The sequence below is a fragment of the Sinocyclocheilus grahami genome, unplaced genomic scaffold, assembly GCF_001515645.1.
Source record: "Sinocyclocheilus grahami isolate Dianchi unplaced genomic scaffold, SAMN03320097.WGS_v1.1 scaffold6.1, whole genome shotgun sequence".
Lineage (NCBI taxonomy): Eukaryota > Metazoa > Chordata > Actinopteri > Cypriniformes > Cyprinidae > Sinocyclocheilus > Sinocyclocheilus grahami.
Window position 1 is genome coordinate 3,507,107 of NW_015505185.1, and position 20,361 is coordinate 3,527,467.

The following is a 20,361-nucleotide window of genomic DNA, read 5'->3' on the forward strand; positions in this document are numbered from 1 at the left end:
TCTGTGTTCCTTTTCCCCAGCTTTGAAGTGAGGTGGCTACTGTCTGTTCTTGCCCCGTAGGAAGCGCACATTTGATTTATGACTTTGCAGACAACCAAATTACACTGTCCCTCGCTGCAGCCCAGGAAGGCCAGTAATCGTTTAATACACAACAGCTAATTGTGACCATGCAGAGATATGGAGTTTATGTGACACATGATAAGTGTTTTTTCCATCCCTCTGGCAGAGAAAAGGTGTAAAGGCAAATTGGTAAAAGAGGCGTATCTGATAAAGATGTAATTTGTCATGAATGTTCACATTTTTCTCTCAAAACCCAGAACACAGCTTAGACAATCCATCTGGATCAAGGTGGAAGAAAACTAGGAATGCATTATGAGTGACCAATGTTCATAATTATATGAACATTGATTGATTTTCATAATTAATTGTACATTGCAGGTACACTTATGCTCTTAAAAAAGATGGTGTAGAGGATCTATAATTGGAATCATAGTTCTATTTAGAACCATAAAATACCCTTTTATGCTGAAATGGTTCTTTATGCTGGAGATTAGGGTTCTTTATTCCCGGCCTTTTTTTTTTTTTTCAAAATCTGTGTCAAAATATTCTTTCAAAGCAGCTTCTGACCAGTTTCCTTGAGCTCAACCATCCAACGACACAGACCGTCAACACACACTCTCTATAGGTACATTTTAAAAGCTTCTAAATGTCTACAAATTTTAACTTTTAAATTATAACTGGTTGTAAATTGAAGAATTCTAATCTGGTTCTTTTAGAACCCCTTTTTCTGAAAAGAATAGTTCACCCAAAAATACAAAAAACAGCCTTTATTTGCTTACCATCATGTCATTTTTCATTTTCATTATTGGATCAAGGTCTTTAGACTCTCTAGAACTTCCAGGCAAGTGTGTTGGAGCTAAAATCTGCAGAACGGTTCTCCAGAAGCAGGGTTGGAGACCCTTACCATAGAAGATCCATTTTGGGTTCCCTAAAGAATCTTTCAGTATGAAGTTCTGAAGTTATGAAAAAACTGTATTTTTGTTAAATGTTCATGGAATCATGGAAGTCAATAAAGAACCTTTATTTTTAAGAGTGTTTTTACTGAATGCAAATATGTATGAACCCTTATTTCGTAATATTTATGAGGAGGAATCATCTGCAATATCAGTACATAACTGTCAAAACCAAACATACACACCTTGGAGTTACGTGCATCTGTCAGCTTTGCAAATGCCATTCCTCATTTTCGGCATGGCTTAGTTGGAAAGATCAGATCCTGAGTGTTGAGGAGGTGTGTCAAAGCCTGTTGACTGATGTCTACGCTTGCCTGGAGGGCACTTGTAAACACAGAATACACCTTTGCTTATAGGCAGCTGGCTCACGTGACACATCCACAGATTGCCTTTAAAAACCCCTCTCGCCCTCTCCGAGACTGACAGATCTGATCTAGAAGGTGAGGAGAGGATTTCAACATGTGGATGCTTTGCAAAGCTAACTGGTTATAGTTCCCACATGCCACAATAACTCTCATCTCTCAAACCAAAGCTAAGATTTGCATTTCGCAGAAGACAAAAGTCGACAACGATGAGTCTGGGCAGCACCAGTACAGAATCTGAAGTTTCAGAGGATGAGTTGGAGGATTGTCCTTTGGGTGAGGATGACGACTGTAGCAGCGAAAGCCCTGCAAAGATTCGTTCAGAGTGCTCGGTGTCATCCAGCCCCAGTGACACGGAGGGCTTCAAAGCGACTAAGAGGCGTACTCGGCCTAAGCGGTCCAAAGCACGGAGAGTCGCCGCCAATATCCGAGAGAGGAAGCGCATCCTGGACTACAACCAGGCCTTCAACGCCTTGCGCACTGTCCTCAAACATGACCTTAGCGGAAAGCGTCTATCCAAGATCGCCACTCTCCGCCGTGCCATCCACCACATTTCAACACTTTCTTTATGTCTGTGGACACAATCAGACACTGAAGCACACGCACCTCCATGTGCCAATATGGAGTGTTACCGACAGCCAGAAGACGACACTTCTCTCCCCAAGGAGACAGGAACTTTCCAGGAACCGATGGAGAACTACATTCCCCGTCAGCCAGAGCCTCTAGCAGTTTCTCCAGAGATACCTGGGATTTTGTACCAGGACATATCAAACTCTGTACCATCTCCTCACTACAGCCACTGCGCAACCAACAGTCAGGTACACGTGAGCCATGGACGCTACAGTCGCCACTGGGAGGACCAAAGCAGTGATTACTACCGTGAAGGAGCTGGATATCAACATGGGATGAGGGTCACCTGCCATCAGAATCATATGGACACTTATGCAGACTCTGCTAACGGCTTGGCTGCTGCGTTACCTTCAATATCATGGATACCAGAAATCCCTGAGTATATACACTGACTAAATTTTCTCATGCTAGAATTATGTTGAAAAGCATTAGCAATTTGTAAATATAATAATGTGAAGATTGTTTGGATCCATTTTGCAGGTTGAAAAATATACTGTATATTACAGCAAATGCCTTTGAAAAAATTTTCTGTGTTTGTTTATTGTACATTCTAGATTTTTTTTAGTACTTAATAATTCATACCATTTTTTTCATATGCACAAATCCCCAAATAAAGCAGCTTATTATAAACCTGACTCAAAAAGTATAAATATATTTTAAATCTACCAATAAGATATAACATTAAGTGCAATCAAATTCCTTTTGATTAAACCATTAGAACACTGAATAAGATTCACATTATTTTATAGTGATACCTGACCCTGATCCATATTAATGTGGAAGTCTGTACCTGCTTCATAGTAAGTGACATGTCACAATTTAAACTTTATTGTTTTCCTTATTGCAATTTTATTTCTCTCAATATAACTTTAAATCTCACAATTTGAGCATGTACAGTTTGTTGTAATATGACTTTAAATCTTGCTATGTGACTTTACATCTTGCAATTGCAGCTTTGTATCTTCCTTCTTTATTTCCAATAATTTTGGCTTTTATATTTCACAGTGTTATTTGACTATTTATTGTTTTTATAACCCGATTTATTTTTACTTAGCAGTTATTGCTTATGAGTTATAATTCTTGCAAATCTTTGCCTGCATGTCAGTATGGATGTCATAACTTTCACACTTTGCTGTTAAACAAAGTGGCCACAGTCAATAAATGGTTACTGACAGGGAAAAATAGAAAACGACTGTAAGTCTTGTATGCAAATACATTTGTGGCCTAATATAATTGAGTACAAAGCATGATTACTGATACATGAAGTTACAATCAGGTTTCTATTGTCAAATGTACTTGTTCTGTAATCATTCTAACAGAGTACTTAATAATTCATACCATTTTTTTCATATGCACAAATCCCCAAATAAAGCAGCTTATTATAAACCTGACTCAAAAAGTATAAATATATTTTAAATCTACCAATAAGATATAACATTACGTGCAATCAAATTCCTTTTGATTAAACCATTAGAACACTGAATAAGATTCACATTATTTTATAGTGATACCTGACCCTGATCCATATTAATGTGGAAGTCTGTACCTGCTTCATAGTAAGTGACATGTCACAATTTAAACTTTATTGTTTTCCTTATTGCAATTTTATTTCTCTCAATATAACTTTAAATCTCACAATTTGAGCATGTACAGTTTGTTGTAATATGACTTTAAATCTTGCTATGTGACTTTACATCTTGCAATTGCAGCTTTGTATCTTCCTTCTTTATTTCCAATAATTTTGGCTTTTATATTTCACAGTGTTATTTGACTATTTATTGTTTTTATAACCCGATTTATTTTTACTTAGCAGTTATTGCTTATGAGTTATAATTCTTGCAAATCTTTGCCTGCATGTCAGTATGGATGTCATAACTTTCACACTTTGCTGTTAAACAAAGTGGCCACAGTCAATAAATGGTTACTGACAGGGAAAAATAGAAAACGACTGTAAGTCTTGTATGCAAATACATTTGTGGCCTAATATAATTGAGTACAAAGCATGATTACTGATACATGAAGTTACAATCAGGTTTCTATTGTCAAATGTACTTGTTCTGTAATCATTCTAACAGGATTTGTTGTGCATCTTCGGAAATTTGACTTTAAACATAATTCATGCAGTTGAAGAATTCAACACCAAAATGCATTTCCTCATTAAGAGATAGTCCTTCTTAAGATGGTGTTCAGGGTTTTTGAGATTTACAAATTAGCAAGTATCTTAAAAAATAATAGAGTAGGGAAGTTATTCCTGCAGAAGGGGGCAGTGATGGTCTCCCCCTCAGGACTGATAGAGGGAGGTGATTCCAGTAAGATGGGGGAACGAGGAACAGGAAGGAGCTCAGCGCTCCCTCAAGGCAGATATGACTCAGCTTTGTCTCTTGATCACGTCCAGTCAGGGGAAATTCCAATTCTGTTCCTCTCCACCTCCTTCACATGGTGTGATCACATGTCTCTCGCTCTTGACAGAACTAGTAGCCAAGAAGTAACTAGTTACAACTTCCAATTTTGTACAGTAATTTCAAAAGCATTGCCATTTGAGTCAGTATGGCTGAACTAAATAACGGGTTCAGATTGCAAGGAAGAATTGTGGGAAAGTATTTGTAAATGAAGTCATGCAGTCCTTCTTAAGATGGTGTTCAGGGTTTTTGAGATTTACAAATTAGCAAGTATCTTAAAAAATAATAGAGTAGGGAAGTTATTGCTGCAGAAGGGGGCAGTGATGGTCTCCCCCTCAGGACTGATAGAGGGAGGTGATTCCAGTAAGATGGGGGAACGAGGAACAGGAAGGAGCTCAGCGCTCCCTCAAGGCAGATATGACTCAGCTTTGTCTCTTGATCACGTCCAGTCAGGGGAAATTCCAATTCTGTTCCTCTCCACCTCCTTCACATGGTGTGATCACATGTCTCTCGCTCTTGACAGAACTAGTAGCCAAGAAGTAACTAGTTACAACTTCCAATTTTGTACAGTAATTTCAAAAGCATTGCCATTTGAGTCAGTATGGCTGAACTAAATAACGGGTTCAGATTGCAAGGAAGAATTGTGGGAAAGTATTTGTAAATGAAGTCATGCCAAACACCCTATGAAATCTGTGTGTTTTTGACTTGCAGATTACTATGTTTTTAGGTCGTAACACAAGTGGGTCACTTGAGGGCAGCAAATGCATACAAGACCAGTCTACATCGGATCAAAACTAATTCATCAGATCTGTTTTTATTCAAAAAGGCATACAGTTTTTTTTTCTGAACTCAGTTAACCTGTATATTTTGGGTTAATCTTGCTGAAATTGCAAACTGTTATTAGATAAAAAAAAAAAAAAAGATAAAATAATCCACCCAAAAATTATAATCTCCTCAATTTGTTTTGATCTGTAACACAAAAGGAGTTATTTCCTAACTTCTGTATATTTTGATGTCATTAATAAAGCAATAAGCCCCAAGAAGCCGTGGTTTACAGTGAATTTATAACAGCTAAGGGGCGTTGTTGTTAGGCACGACGCGAAGCGGAGAGGGGCTAAAACCCCTTAGCTGTTATAAATTCACTGTAAACCACAGCTTCACGGGGCCTATTGCTTTTATAAAACGGTTGTTCCATATACGTAATAAGGTTTCACAAAATAAAACAGAGCAAATAAAGTGTAATGATATAAATAAAACCAGTATTCTTCCACCAAACAATGTAGTTCCTCAGAAACAGTTGTGGTTCCAACAAAGTGGTTGCCGAGTAAACACACAGAAGTATACAAATGTGTATGTTTGTAGTGTAATTTAAAAGAACAGTAACTATCCGTTTTATAATATTTGAGCGATACAAGTCTGAAATAACATGACAATGATTGAGTAAATGATCAGAGTTGTCATTTTTGGGTGAACTATTCCTTTGACCTTTAGCTTTCGCCTTCCCAAAATCCTGTGCCATTGCTTCGGATATACCACTGATTTGTATTAAACCCCCACACTTGAATCCCATGATACCATTAGCACAAAGTTCACATTTATTTTTACTTAAAAGTCAGACTGCCCACACATCTAGGGCTTATTATCATTTCATCAAATGGCAGGGTGGAATAAGTTCATGTCTTTGCCACGAATCCTTTTAAGGCCTCAGTTCTCTGAGAACCTTCTTTCAGACATTTTCTATGACTAATACAGCATGCCAATGAGTGCATAAACAGTTTAAGACTAACAAAAGCCAGCTTCGGCATAGAAGACAGATGAATCCATCGCCACATAAACAACCCTGTGAGCACCAAGTCTCATGTTTTTCAGAGTCCAGCAGACATTGGAGTGCACACACTCTCTGATGGATTGGGCAAAGGCTAACCGCTAGCCAGCTAAATGACAGATTGCACTGTGACAGTGGAGATGATCACTGTTGGGTTCACTGTCTTGTACAGTGGAGGTTGTTTGAGCTAGTCTCGTCTAATGAGCCCATTACAGAGACTAAGAAAATGACCTATGTGACACTGTTTGAATGGAAATAAGGATATTGATCAGTGACCTACAGTAACTCTAAAAGGGTGTTTATACTGAGCGATTTTGTAACAAGAGTGTAGTTATAACCATGTATGTGACAGCAACCTGCGGGCATGTTCAGGGACACAATAAAGTTTAGAAGAATTTAACTTTATGCAAATTAGTTCAGATTTGATGTGGCAAAGTCAGTGAAGTTCCATAATCTAATTTATGTGAGAAGCATGTTTAAGCAAGACAATTACTGTGAGCAGTTTCACTGTTCTGTATGTTTTGCCTCTGCCCACACACAAATCTTTCAAAAGTTTGGGGTCAGTAAGATTGTTTGAAAAAAAAAAAAAAAAACTTTTATTCAGCAATGATGCATTTAAATAAAAGTGACAAATTTATTATGTTATAAAAAAAAATATTTTAGGTAAATTATGCTCTTTTGAACAAAAATTTTTCAAAAGTTTGGGGTCAGTAAGATTTTTTGAAAAAAAAAAAAAAAACTTTTATTCAGCAATGATGCATTTAAATAAAAGTGACAAATTTATTATGTTATAAAAAAAAATATTTTAGGTAAATTATGCTCTTTTGAACTTTCTATTCACTTAAAAAAACATAATTCCACAAAAAATGTTAAGCAGCCTAACTGTTTTCAACATATGATGTGTGTGTGTATGTGTGTGTATATATATATATATATATATATATATATATATATATATACAAATCAGCATATTAAATGATTTCTGAATGATCATGCGACACTGAAGACTGGCGTAATGGCTGCTAAAAATTCAGCTTTGCCATCAGAAACATATTACATTTTAAATTTACATGCATATTAACATATTAATATACAACGCAATTCTTTTCAATAGTAATATTTCACAATATTACAGTTTTTTACTGTATTTTTGATTAAATAAATGCAGCCTTGGTGAGCATAAAAGACTTTAATGTAGAGCCATTTTGATTTAATATATAATTAATATAAAAAAATGATGCATGGAATCCTGTGTCAGACATTGACACCATTCTAAGTGAGTTTGATTCACGCATTGACAATCGTTCATCGTGTTCATGATATGATGTATTTTGTGCTGCTGCAATTTATGTACAGACTCTGCATAATGTTAACTTTTAGCAGCTAGAAAATTGATTCCTTATCAATTCTGCCAAGGCATCTCGTTTGTGAATCTAGACTTTCAAAAGCTATTGCCAGTTATCTATACAATAATGTTAGAGCATCTAGCAGTAGGAACATCTAGTAATACATTATATTGCTGTCCTACTCTCTTTGTGGAAACTCAACTTATGATTGGTCATTACTCAGCACCAGAATTCACACATTCGTTATAATTGATTGAATTATATTATATATATATATTTTTGTGTAGTTTCTTTCATTAGACAGTTTCATTAGAAAGTTACAGGAAATCACTGTGTAGAAAGTGGGATAATGGGAGTTATACTTTCAATGGCCACAAGAACATATGCACTAACTGCTGTGCTATGGCTCAGCATTTATCTCATTTCAAATATTCTTTATATCTTTTCTCTTTTTCTACTTGAAGTTTCACTGGAAGATGAAAGCGAACAATAAATTACAACCATCAAGGTAAATCAATTGGGAGATGAGGTCACCTAAAAATTAAAAGGTATTTTCAATGTTGTTGACAGCAGTTCTGTCACAAGGTCTAACTTAATTTGCAATTTGCTCCAAAAATAATCCATGAATGAATAGAGAGGGATAACAGAACAAGGCTATGGCGTGTCCACTGAGAGATAGTAAAGGCACAATATGTAATTTTTTGCCACTAGAGGGCACGTATTCAAAACAAACAAAGAAACAAAGGCGTAGTTAGATGACGCTGTGACTGGGTGTGGAATCATGGGAGTTGTGGTCTTCATCCCCACAGCCGAAGCAATCTGATGGGACTCAGGCATAAATCATGTTCATGGATGAGCTAATGTATTAAAGATTTATTAACGTCGTAGTATGAAGCAGGGTAAGGCTGAAAACCGTTGAAGCGAAACGAGGCCGCTGAACGAGCGCGACGCATGGCTCGAAAGAAGCGGAGCTTTTATTATGCCACAGTCGACTGCTTCCACTCCTTCCGGAAAGCAGCGCAAGTAAGCAGTGCTGTTTTATCATACTAGATACATTTGAACGTTCTGTTATAATGCTATTCTGTGCGGTCGTCACCTGTCTAATAAAATGCATAGCATATTAAAGCATCTTTGGTGTTTCCATGTTTTCTACAAAACCGGAAATCGAGGGGTTATGACGTCATTGGCAGGATTCTTGTCATTGAGCTCCTGTGACAGATCAGCACTTATTCCCACACCTCAACACACACAAGCCGCTACACCGTTATACATGCACAAAGTCGATTCTTTGATTTATTGCCTTGAGGGTAAGACACAAAAAATATGCAGAGAGAACTTTTCTCCACAGTGCTGAATGGATGACGGCAGGAGACAGAAGTGACGTGCACATCAGCCTGTTCTGTCTGCACAAACCTTACCCTTTACTGACCACTAAAATTTATCAGTTCCAGGTGATTGCTTTGAGACTGATTTGAAATGCTTGCTGTTTCCATACTTACAGATAGGCTACACACTGTAAAATGTTTTGTCAGGTAGCCTAAAAATTTTATTGTTTGGTAACATCTAAAGTATTACATTAGATTAGATTATATAATATATGTTAAATCATTATACATTACATTAAAGTGATAGTTTACCCAAAAATGAAAATTCTTGATTTGGAGATTTGGAGAAATGTCTCTTTTTCCATTCAACGGAAGTCAAAGGCCTTCCTGTTTCAACAGGAAATACATCAACAAACAATTCAGGACAGAAACTGTGCTGTGAAAGTCATTTTTATTGGATTTTGCGCTGTGCTCCGGGCTGCATTAGTCGTTTCAATCTCAGAGACAGCCGGAGTCGTTCAACCCTCAGTCACAGTCTGTTCAGAGCAGCGCGGCAGGAAGCGAGTCTGGCTGAAGATGTGTTCCTCTGATGCCGCCGTGGCTCCAAAGAAAGCCGACACCTGATCTTATATCAACCTGCCAGAGCGCCAGACTGATATCATTACCTTCTTTTCTCCATTGCCTTTTATCTTCCAGGGGCATTTAAAAGGTTTTGCCATCCGTCCAAACTATAAATGCACCGTCCTTGAATCGAATGTCTCCAATTCTCTCTTCCTTTGTCCCCTGTCTCAAAATGGCTGGTTCTTCTTTAGGCTGTTGCTGTTTTCTCTCTCTCTGATATCTCTCTCATGTGCTTTACAGGTACTCAGGCAGCATGAATATAACAGTGGAATCAAAGTATTTGGATATTTAAGTCACACTTCATGTTTGAATGTCAGATAAAATGTAAAACCAGGTGGCATTTATTTGGGGGGAAAAAGACAGCACAAACATTTAAATAATGTCTCATAAAAAGGTTTTAAGATTTTAGAGTTGCTCACAATGTTCCTGCAAACCTTTATTTAATACATAGGAAGAGTTGTTAAAAAAACATGTAAAGCTAAATTTTTTTTTGTCTTTTATGCTGACAAGGGCTGCATTTATTTAATCAAAAAATGTAGTAAGAACAGTAATATTTTAAAACATTACAATTATATTTGTCATTCTGGTCAATAATTCTCTACACAAACATAAGATCTTCATACATCCCCCCCCCCAAAAAATCACACTGATACCACTCACCCTTATGTCGTTCCAAATTAGTAAGACCTTCGTTCATCTTCGGAACACAAATTAAGATATTTTTTAATTCTGACATGGAAGAGAAGAAATTATTGAATAAAGTCAAATTTTAGTTTTCTTTGCACACAAAATGTATTCTCATCGCTTCATAAAATTAAGGTTGAACCACTGATGTCACATGGACTATGTTAAGTCTTTACTACCTTTTTTGGGCCTTGAACCTGGTAGTTCCCTTGCTGTCAATGCAGGGTCAGAAAGTTCTCGGATTTCATCAAAAATATCTTAATTTGTGTTCCAAAAATGAACGTTTTACGTCTATTGGAATGACATGAGGGTGAGTTATTAATGACAGAATCTTCATTTTTGGGTGAACTATCCATTTAATTGCAAGAATGGCTCAGAAAAGTCAAGGTATTTCTGAGCTCTAGCGTCATTTGTTTAGAGATGGTGTCATATTTTGTGTCTTATGCAATGACATTCAGACATTTTATGTGTTACTAATGTTTTTTGGGCTACTGTATGAGCTGCCACTCAGGCTGTGTGGTGACATGGGCTGCTCAGAGGAAGCAGGTGTAGAGGAGTTGAGGCCAGTGCTCGTGGCCGCTGTGTGCTGCCTTCTGCTGCCTCTCCTCAAGAGCAGATTCTTATCTCTTTTTCCTCCCTGGGGACATCTAGCTTTGCCTATCTGCCTGGCAGGCAACACCGAGGGGATGAACCCAGCTGCTTGGTGTTATTTGTAACTGATATGCCAACCAGGACAGCATTTATAAACAGCCTGCAGTTGAAATACTAAGAAATATCACTAAACTGCTTCTTTAATGATCACCACTGCTGGGTACTTATTATGTTTACATATTGAACTATTATAAGGTCATTATGTGATGTACAAATTATTTTTTTTCTCAGAAATTGCTAATAAACGTTTCAAACAATAACACATTAAACAAAACCTGAAATGCAATGTTCTATTTTTTATTTGTAACACATACTTCAATAATCTTTGTTTTAATTGCAACTTTGAAAAATCAACTTGAGATAAAAATCTTTTTATTTTCAATTGACTTATTTTTCTGTTTTTATCAATTGACTATTTTGGATGATCAAATTGCATATTTCTGTGTCCATTTATTCATATTGTTAATTGATTGCTTGATTGATTTATCAATTTATCGACCCTAAAAAAAGTGTAGAAACCATTTTCCTTCAGAAATTGTTAGGATTATCAATTGTTCTATCTGTCATTCTATCTGTCGTTCTATCTATCAGTTTATAGTTCTATCTAGCTATCTATTGTTCTTTCGTTATACTTATCGTTCTATTGTTCCGTCATTCTATCTTTCTATTCATCTATCCATATTATCTGTTAAGTATCTATCTATCTGTTAGGCTGATAAAACTTCAGCAATCTAATCCTTTTTACAACTTTCTACATTTAAAGTTTGTCTTTCCTTCCGTTGTCTAATACTGCATCCTATTTGCTACCTCACTTCAAATTCAGTTCAAATTTAGGATCTCAATTGCAGTTTAAGAGACATTCTCAAGTGCACATCCCTGTTATGAGCATGCTCGTCTCTTCCAAAGTACCCTCCTTTCAGCAGATTTTTGCTATGCGCTGAATCCTGACCTCTCTCTGACCACACATATTCAGCTGCTTCTAACGGATTAGGGAGGTCCTGGATAGTCCACTCATGACACCCCGCTCAGGCCTGACCACTTGCAGATAGCGTGTATAATCGGGTTGGCAAAGCCCACTGGAAATGTTACCACTGGGGCATCACTTCTGTCCTTGCCCTTGACAACCTTCCGGAAGAACCCCTCTGACAGAGCATGGGAAGAAGGCCGAATCTGGCAACAGGGAGTAAGAAAGTCACAAGAACCGCCGTGCCAATCCCGCTCGCTTGCCTCCCTGGCTTGAGTGATGAAGCTGGCAATTGTTCCTGACAAAGACAAATGGCGAACTTAAAGCAAGTTTTCTAGGAGCAAATTGATGACTTGTGTACCAATCCATCTGAGAAGAGGTTAATAAGGCTGGTACTCAAGAGCGATTATAGTTTATGGCCTCTATCAAAACAGAGCAGCACTAGTATAATAACACCCATCCCATAATGTTAGCGTCACGTGCGACATGAAACAAAATATTGAAATATTTCGGTAGTTAATTATGTGGTTAGGATTTAGAAGCACATGTTTAATTTGTAAGCTTGGAGCTATTTGAAAGTCTCCTTGCCTTGCTCTTTTCTAGCTCCAGCTCAGTTCAACTGATCAGTGTAGCACTTGAAGCTAATCACATTGCTAATGAATTATGCACTGAGCTCAAGGCTTTTACATCGAGTTAGAGAGGGCAGGCTGGCAGAGAGGTAATTCATCTGGCATGAATCAACAGACAAGCAGCAGGAAAGGAAGCGGCGAAGAGCACTGAGTTTGACAGAGGGTCCTCCACTTATTCCATTACATTAATGTCTTTTGCGACATGCACCGCCACTACCTTGCCTTCCTATCTACTTATCCATCAGGGCCGAGATAGAGGTTATTTCTGCTCTCAGATAGCACCCGCCGCCATCGTATGTCCTGCCTGACATATTTTTCGCAAACAGCTGTAATGAAATGCCATATAGGCAGCTGCTCGTTGATGCAGGCTCCGCGAACTGGCGTTGGAAAAATAGTCAGGCTTATAAAGGTTGATGACCTCTTACGCTGTAAAAAGTATGTCCTTTTAAAGTGACAGCCGTGAAATTTCAGCCCAAATAGCAGAGGCAGATTAAGAAATGCCTGGATGGATGTAATCAGATGGAGGTAACTGGGTGGCCGTCCTTCATGTAGATCTAGATGTGGTGCAGAGGCCATGTAGCTCTTCCATGCAAAACAATCTAGTAAGCTACTATATGCTTTCTGCATTATAAAGGTTATTCTACAAAACAGGTGCCACTTCTTTTCCTTAAATAAATGTATAAAAATACAGCAACATAAATATAATTATTCTATTTAATTTTTAGTTGTAAACTCAGATTATTTCTAAATACAGCAACTGAAATACAATATTATTTTATATGTGCTAAATACAGATTTTTTTTTCTGAATACAGCAACAGAATTATTTTACTTAATTACATTTTATTTTTATATTTTATTTTATATGTTAAATACTGATTTTTTTCTAAATACAGCAACATATATTTTATTTTATCTTCTAGATCCATAAATTAACAGAATTATTTATTTTATTTTATTTTAATTAATACAGCAACTGAAATACAATATTATTTTATATGTGCTAAATACAGATGTTTTTCTGAATACAGCAACAGAATTATTTTACTTAATTACATTTTTTTTAATGATATTTTATTTTATTTTATGTGTTAAATACAAACATTTTTCTAAATACAGCAACAGAGTTATTTAATTTAATCATATTAACTTATTATATTTTATTTTATTTATGTGTGTTAAATACAGATTTTGTTCTAAATACAGCAACATAATTATTTAATTGAATTGAATTTAATTGTTATTATATTTTATTTTATTTATGTATTAAATACAGATTTCTTTCTAAATACAGCAACGTATATTTTGTTTTATCAACATAAATCAAACAAAAATCTATTATTATTATTTTATATTATTATTATTATAACTATTATTAACACATAATTACATTATTATCCCATTAAACTCTTGAAGGATGAGCTGAAGTCTTAATTACCCTTTCTTTCTTTCTTTCTTTCAAGTTATATTATCTTTGTTAGAAGGGGACAATCTTAAATTATCCATGCATTTGTATAGTAAACAATTTAATAATAAAGTGAATATTTACATTCATAACCATCAGCAAGGCTTGCAATTTATTGTTATTTATTAAATGTATTATTTGTAAGATTGTCAGCTTTCTGAAGACATAATTATGTCCCAATATATATTATATATAGATATTATTTATCATTTATACACTTAGTTAGATTTGGCACCAACCAATTTAATAATACTGTAACACATTTTTTTTTTATCTTATAGAATGTTTACTTTTAAAATCACCTTATCAAACAGGAAAGGCACCGTTTTACAGAATGACCCAAAAGCTCATTGACTTTTCAGGCTTTCCCGTCCAGATGCATTGCTTGTGATAAAACACAGTGGGACACGGAGAAGATAAACTGCAGAACATATTCATCAACCCTTCCTTTTGCATCCGTGACTTTCAAAAATTTCCCTAGTGCTAAAAATAGATATGACACACAAGCAGTCCGTATATCAACATCAGTGAAATGACAACGAAGACCTCTACTCGCAGACCACCATTGCAGGAATTTGAAAGTGCATCTTTATCACTGTCTCAGCTTGTTGTGCCTGGCGGCTGCGAGCAGGTTAGTTGTCACCCTGATGAGCTATCTGAGTAATGTGCTGATCGAAAGAAATGGGACCGCACTGTCAGCCACTGCAGCCAGTATCCTGCATCCAATGGCTCTTTCAGTGTAACAGATGGGGATTGGGAAAAGTGACTGCTCTTTGGATGGCAGTGAGCAGCTATTGCCCACACAGGCTGGGCAAGTGTTATTTCCCTGCTGGCCTTCTCCGCTGATATGGGACCTTGCTTCTACCTAGACCCCTTGCGTTATGAGATAGGGGATGTAAAAAGTGAATTTTTAATTATTTTTGGACTCCAGTTTTTGGACTTAACCTGAATTCTAAGTTAAAAGTGAATTTCTTTCATGAACTCTACCAACTAACTTCACATGTGATCTAAAACACAATCATTTACTTATCACAATAATATTTGATTAGGGACCTAGAAATAGTGTAGAATGTTTCAGGATGATGATCATGATTAATAATAATAATAATAATAATAATAAACATTATTATTCATAACAAACTGACTATTATAGTGTGGAATGTTCAATATTTCTAATGATTCAAAGTATTTTTCTTTTATTAATGTTTTATATACATTTTTGGCCTATCCCTAGTCGTCGTCGTCGTCTTCTTCTTCTTCTTCTTCTTCTTATTATTATTGTTGTTGTTGTTGTTGTTGTTGTCTAGATGTTCAATATTTTGAATGTTTATAAATATTTTATTTTTTTATTTTATTATGGATGCATTTTTGCCTATCCCTAGTCTTATTATTATTATTATTGTTGATGTTATCATTATTGTTGTCTAGAATGCTCAATATTTCGAATGTGTCTAAATTTAATATTTAAAATATTAAATTAAATTAAATAAATTTGATCATGAATTAATTTTTGGCCTCTCCCTAGTCTTATTGTTATTATTATTATTAGTAGTAGTAGTATTGTTGTTGTTGTTGTCTAGAATGTTCAATATTTCAAATGTTTCTAAATATTTTATTTTATTTTTATCCTATCCATAGCCCTATTATTATTTTGTAGAATTTGTTTGAATTTCTTTTTTTTTTCTTCTGTAGAACACAAAGGAAGATATTTTGTAGAACACTGATTTTCAATGTATGGACACTAAGAAAAAAAACAGATATATACAGTAGGCCTGTATATATACCATAGTACATTGATATCCCATTTTCTAGATAGGCACAGATGTTGAAATGGTGCAGAATCAATGCTTTCTCTCTACTGCAATGCAGGGACAATCTCTGGTCACCCCCCCCTAAATAGTCTTATCGAATGTGAAAACTTTCCCAACTCTTAAGTTTGTTGTTCTGCTGAACAAGTCAAGCCCTGAGGTGCAGAGATCAATGCAGCTGTAAAATACTGTATTTAAAAGCATTATTGGGCTCCTATAATACTGTTGCCGTGGCTGACAGAAAATCCATGCATTAATTAATATCTGAGGCAAAGAGGTTTGTGCATGCGGCTCCAGGCTCCAGTCGGCCCCCGGGACCATCCCTATCAAACACACAATAAGAGCCATCGATCAGGCAGTTACATTTTAATTATTCTGTAAACAGACTCATTCATTTTGGGAGTATGCAGCTCTTGTGTGGTTGCAGGTGCTTCTGGGCTATTTGCTGCAATAAACAGCAGTTAAATGTGATGGTTTTGATAGAGCGCTGCCGGTAAGATCTCACGTTCAATAGTTGGATCTTGTAAGATACTGGTTTTAGAAGATCCTTTCTTGTGTTATATTTATCCCAAGGTAAAGTATTAAACTGCTATTCATTGATGCAGTTCGCTAAATTTTGCAGAGTTTATGATGTGCCTCTATGGCAAGTGATAAAAAATAGAGATACGTATCAAAGTCAAATGTTTTTATGCTCCCAGAAATACATCAGTTCTGGAATAAGCTAAAAAAACAGTACAAGATTTTGGTTGCAGGCTCTAGAGGAAATACCGATTCTAAGTGGCAGCTAACATCAATCAGGGATACACTTGGGAACTGGAGAAAGATATGGTAAGGTTGTACTATAAGGAAAACAGCAGTGTAGCAGTTTTATCCCAAATCTGGAAATATAATTCTCCTGACATTCCCACCACAATCAGTTCGGACGATTGTGATGCAGAGCATGGAAGTGGCTTAAACCACAATCTGCTTTATTTTGATTACACAGCTTGAACACAGAATTCTGATTGGTTAATCACAGCATTCAGAGGTCAAATACTTAATATTTTCCGTGGTCAATGAAACAGTCTGTACTTTTATGTCTCTCATATCACACCTTATGGATTACAAACGCATCAGTTATTGATTATTGTGAAAAAGTCCTCAGAGAACTTTGGTATTACACTGTAAAAAATGATTTTATTTCAGTTTTCATGTCATTTCAGATATGATTTCATATTTTCTACGTCAAAATCTCAGATTTAATTCAGTGTGTTATTGCTGCTTCTATGCAACTATTATTTGTTAAATTTACTAGCATTTTTTGAGTGAAAATTGTTTTAAAGCAAATCAGAAATCAGTTATTTTTCAGTATACATACAGAAAAAAAGTGCAGAAACAATTTTCACTCAAAAATTGCTAGTAAATGTATTTTATCTTTTATATATATAATTATTTATTTATCTATTATGAAATCAATAATTGATGTATTTATTCAGTGGTTTTAATTTGCGGTAATGGCCATTTTCTTTTTTTACGAAACACAATACTAACTATATTATTGTTTTTATGGCACTGAGCTTCAGATGTGGATTGTCGCAGTCGGCCACAGAATGAGTATCAAAGCATTTTCATTTAATTTTGACTGGTATTGTGTTTATTGGATAAATGACTATGGATATAAAGATGAACAAATAACAGTCTTGCCAAACAATATGTAAATTGCCCCTGTCAGAAAAAAGAGAATATCTAATATCGGACACAAATTTTTAGAGACGTCGAACCCTGTTGACAGATGAATTGTCTGAAACTGCCTTTGTATTTTACCTGCTAAATATGAATTATCTTGCAGGCCCAAATTATAGCAACATGTGGATATGTGATCCACAGGATACTGAGAATAACCTAAAAAAGTGTAATTTCAAACTACGTTGCATGCTGCAGTTATAAGGAAATCTTTAAAACAAACCTGCAGGCCTATGGCTGCTGATGAAATATCTGCAAAATCAAGAGACTTAGAGGGAGACCAATGCTTTCATTTAGAGTGATTGGTATATTTAAAGGTGGGTGTGTATGTTCATTGAATACATCAAGCAGCATAGATGGATTGCCTGAGGCTTGATTACAGCCATTTACTTTCCAGCAAGCCAACGCCTCGTTTTTAAGAAGGAACATTTACACCAATCAGAGGGAGTGTGTAATTTGTGAACTCTTACGGTGTGAAGTCTGAAGCTATTGTGCAAGGGGTCATCAAGATCTCATCAGCAACAATTGAACCACTTGTGTGGCAGGTTTTTTGTCGTCCCTGTCTGTCTTTGTCATTTCCTGAATACGTCCTCTGGTTAATGGCAGTCCTGAGGCTAAGAGTAGAGTAGAGAAGTAGGGCTGTGTTTCCCAAAAGTATTGCAAGCCTAAGAACATCGTAGCCTCATTGCCACCAATAGAGCTATGATCAACTTAGGCTTACGATACCTTTGTCTGTCATACGCGAAAGGTGTTCCGGTGGATGATGCAGCACGTATGTGCAGCGCACGTGCCTCTGAGATATGCTAGTCTCGCGAGTTTGTTTACAGGAGCAAAGGAAGCAAAGTTTCCTTACTTTAGCAAAGGAAAACCAGTCTCCTCTTGGTTTATATTGAAATCCTCTGACATTTTTCTTAACAAATCCTCGGTTTGTACTTCTAATTCATGACCGGCGTTTTGTTTTGTTCTCTCTCTGCTTTCGTCACTTATCACGCAACGCCGACGTGCTGCGTCATCCACTGGAACGGCTTCCACGTATGACAGATACCGGAAGTGAGAGAAAAGTGTTTAGTACGCTTGAAATATGGATATTTTTCTTTTGAAAACGCATGGATTCGCTACAGGAGGCCTTTATTCACCCCCCGGAGCTGTGTGAGGCACGTTTTATTATGGATGCGCACACTTTATTTGACGTCTTGTGGACTGTTCAACAGAAACACCCGCTGACTGCAATGATAGAGCTTGGAATAGCCAGGACAATTTTTTATATAACACCGATATGATTCGTCTGAAAGAAGAAAGTCATATACACCTAAGATGCCTCGAGGGTGAGTAAAACACAGGCTATTTTTCATTTTTGGGTGAACTAACCCTTTAATACGTAATTGTGAAGTGAATTAAAATGTCAGATTGCAACCTTTTTTCATTTTTTAATTCCTAAGCAACAATAACAAGAACTAAATGCGTCATTGAGCAAAAAAGCACATTTCGATTGTTGTTTCATAAAAAGATTGAGAAGCCAGTCTTGCCAGCATTTCATTTTTTCAAGGGATTTAGTTATTAATGAGGCTGCATTTCCATCAAATCCAGGGCTTTTAACAGCGCCTGTCGATGAATGGATGACATCATTGGCAAGCTACTAAGAGCTCAATAGGCCTAGTGACAGACATAGCCTCTGCAACTCAATTAATTTCTCTACACACACCAGACGCTATTGGTCATTTTCTTCATCACAGTCTTTACATTCAACTTCTTTTCTCCATCGACCAGCCAGACATGGGATAAAATAAAAAGCACATCACCATTTAGAGCGAGCAAGAGAGAAAATTGTCCAAAAGCATCTCAGTGATGTCCCATTAAACTCAATCAAACCTTTCTGGGTGAAATAGCTCAATTTTTCCAAGTTTTTTGTCTATGCTTTCTATCACAAACATCAAAGGTACTTATTCAGACTCTAAAGTGAGCAATTCAATACATATGCTATTGACGTTCAAAAAATTGGCACAATGTACAGGTTCTCGCATTCATGGAGCACAATGCCAAGTTGCAATGTTCAACCATTTGCTAAGCTCTACCCACTTTAGTTACCTTCTCTTGCTTAGGCGAACTTTACAGTATGTTCAGAATGAACTGGGATTTCTATGAACAGCGTGACATTCTGTCAGATTTGTTTATAAAGTGGTAAGGCTGAATTAATTTTATCCTCACACTGGCTGGAATTAAGTGTGACATTGCAATGTGATTAAAACTGCAGAGGCAAATCGAGGCAAATGCTTCCCACAGTTAACTGAAAATAGAAAACCCTCATTTGAAAGTGATTACAAATAATAACATGAAAGTGTAACTAAAGAAATCGCCTCCTAATGTTTCTACAGTCAGTTCACTATTGTACTGTGTTGTTGTGATCCCTAATATGACCTGAAGCAATCATTTTGAGTCACTTTGACACAGACCACATTTTGTGCTTTATGCACTAAAGTAAAAAGAAAAATCTTAGCCAATGATTGTATCCTAGAAACGGTTGGAGTAAAAAAATACTGAGCCTTTTTCTTTTTTTTTTTACTTCTTGAAGTTCTATACGTGTTTATTTGGGAATAAGGACTAACACACTTTAAGAAAATTATGTAAGAATAAGGCCCAATGCACTATGTTAATATGAAGGAATTTTCTGTATTAATTTTTCACAGTCATTTTACCTGTATTTTGAATTACACATTGAATTGTTGTGTTTTAGGGTTAAAGGAAATGCACTGAAAAAATGATACAAATTTTTTTTAAGGTAAGTGGTTGCAATCAATTTATTTTAAACAAATAATTTAGTTGACTAACTTTCAGCAAAATTTGTTTATTTAAATGTAGCTAAAGTAAATTGATTGCAACCACTTACCTTAAAAAGATTTAGTAAATTCAATGAATAATTT

The 20,361-nt window shown here is 36.0% G+C and overlaps 1 protein-coding gene across 1 annotated transcript; it reads left to right on the plus strand.

Annotated features, from left to right (window-relative positions):
• Window positions 1-1,584: 1,584 nt before the first annotated feature.
• On the plus strand, window positions 1,585-2,401 carry LOC107588126 (class A basic helix-loop-helix protein 9-like). The gene is given in 2 exon segments (XM_016276138.1): window positions 1,585-2,333; window positions 2,335-2,401. Coding segments are annotated over 2 exon segments (816 nt in total).
• Window positions 2,402-20,361: the final 17,960 nt, after the last annotated feature.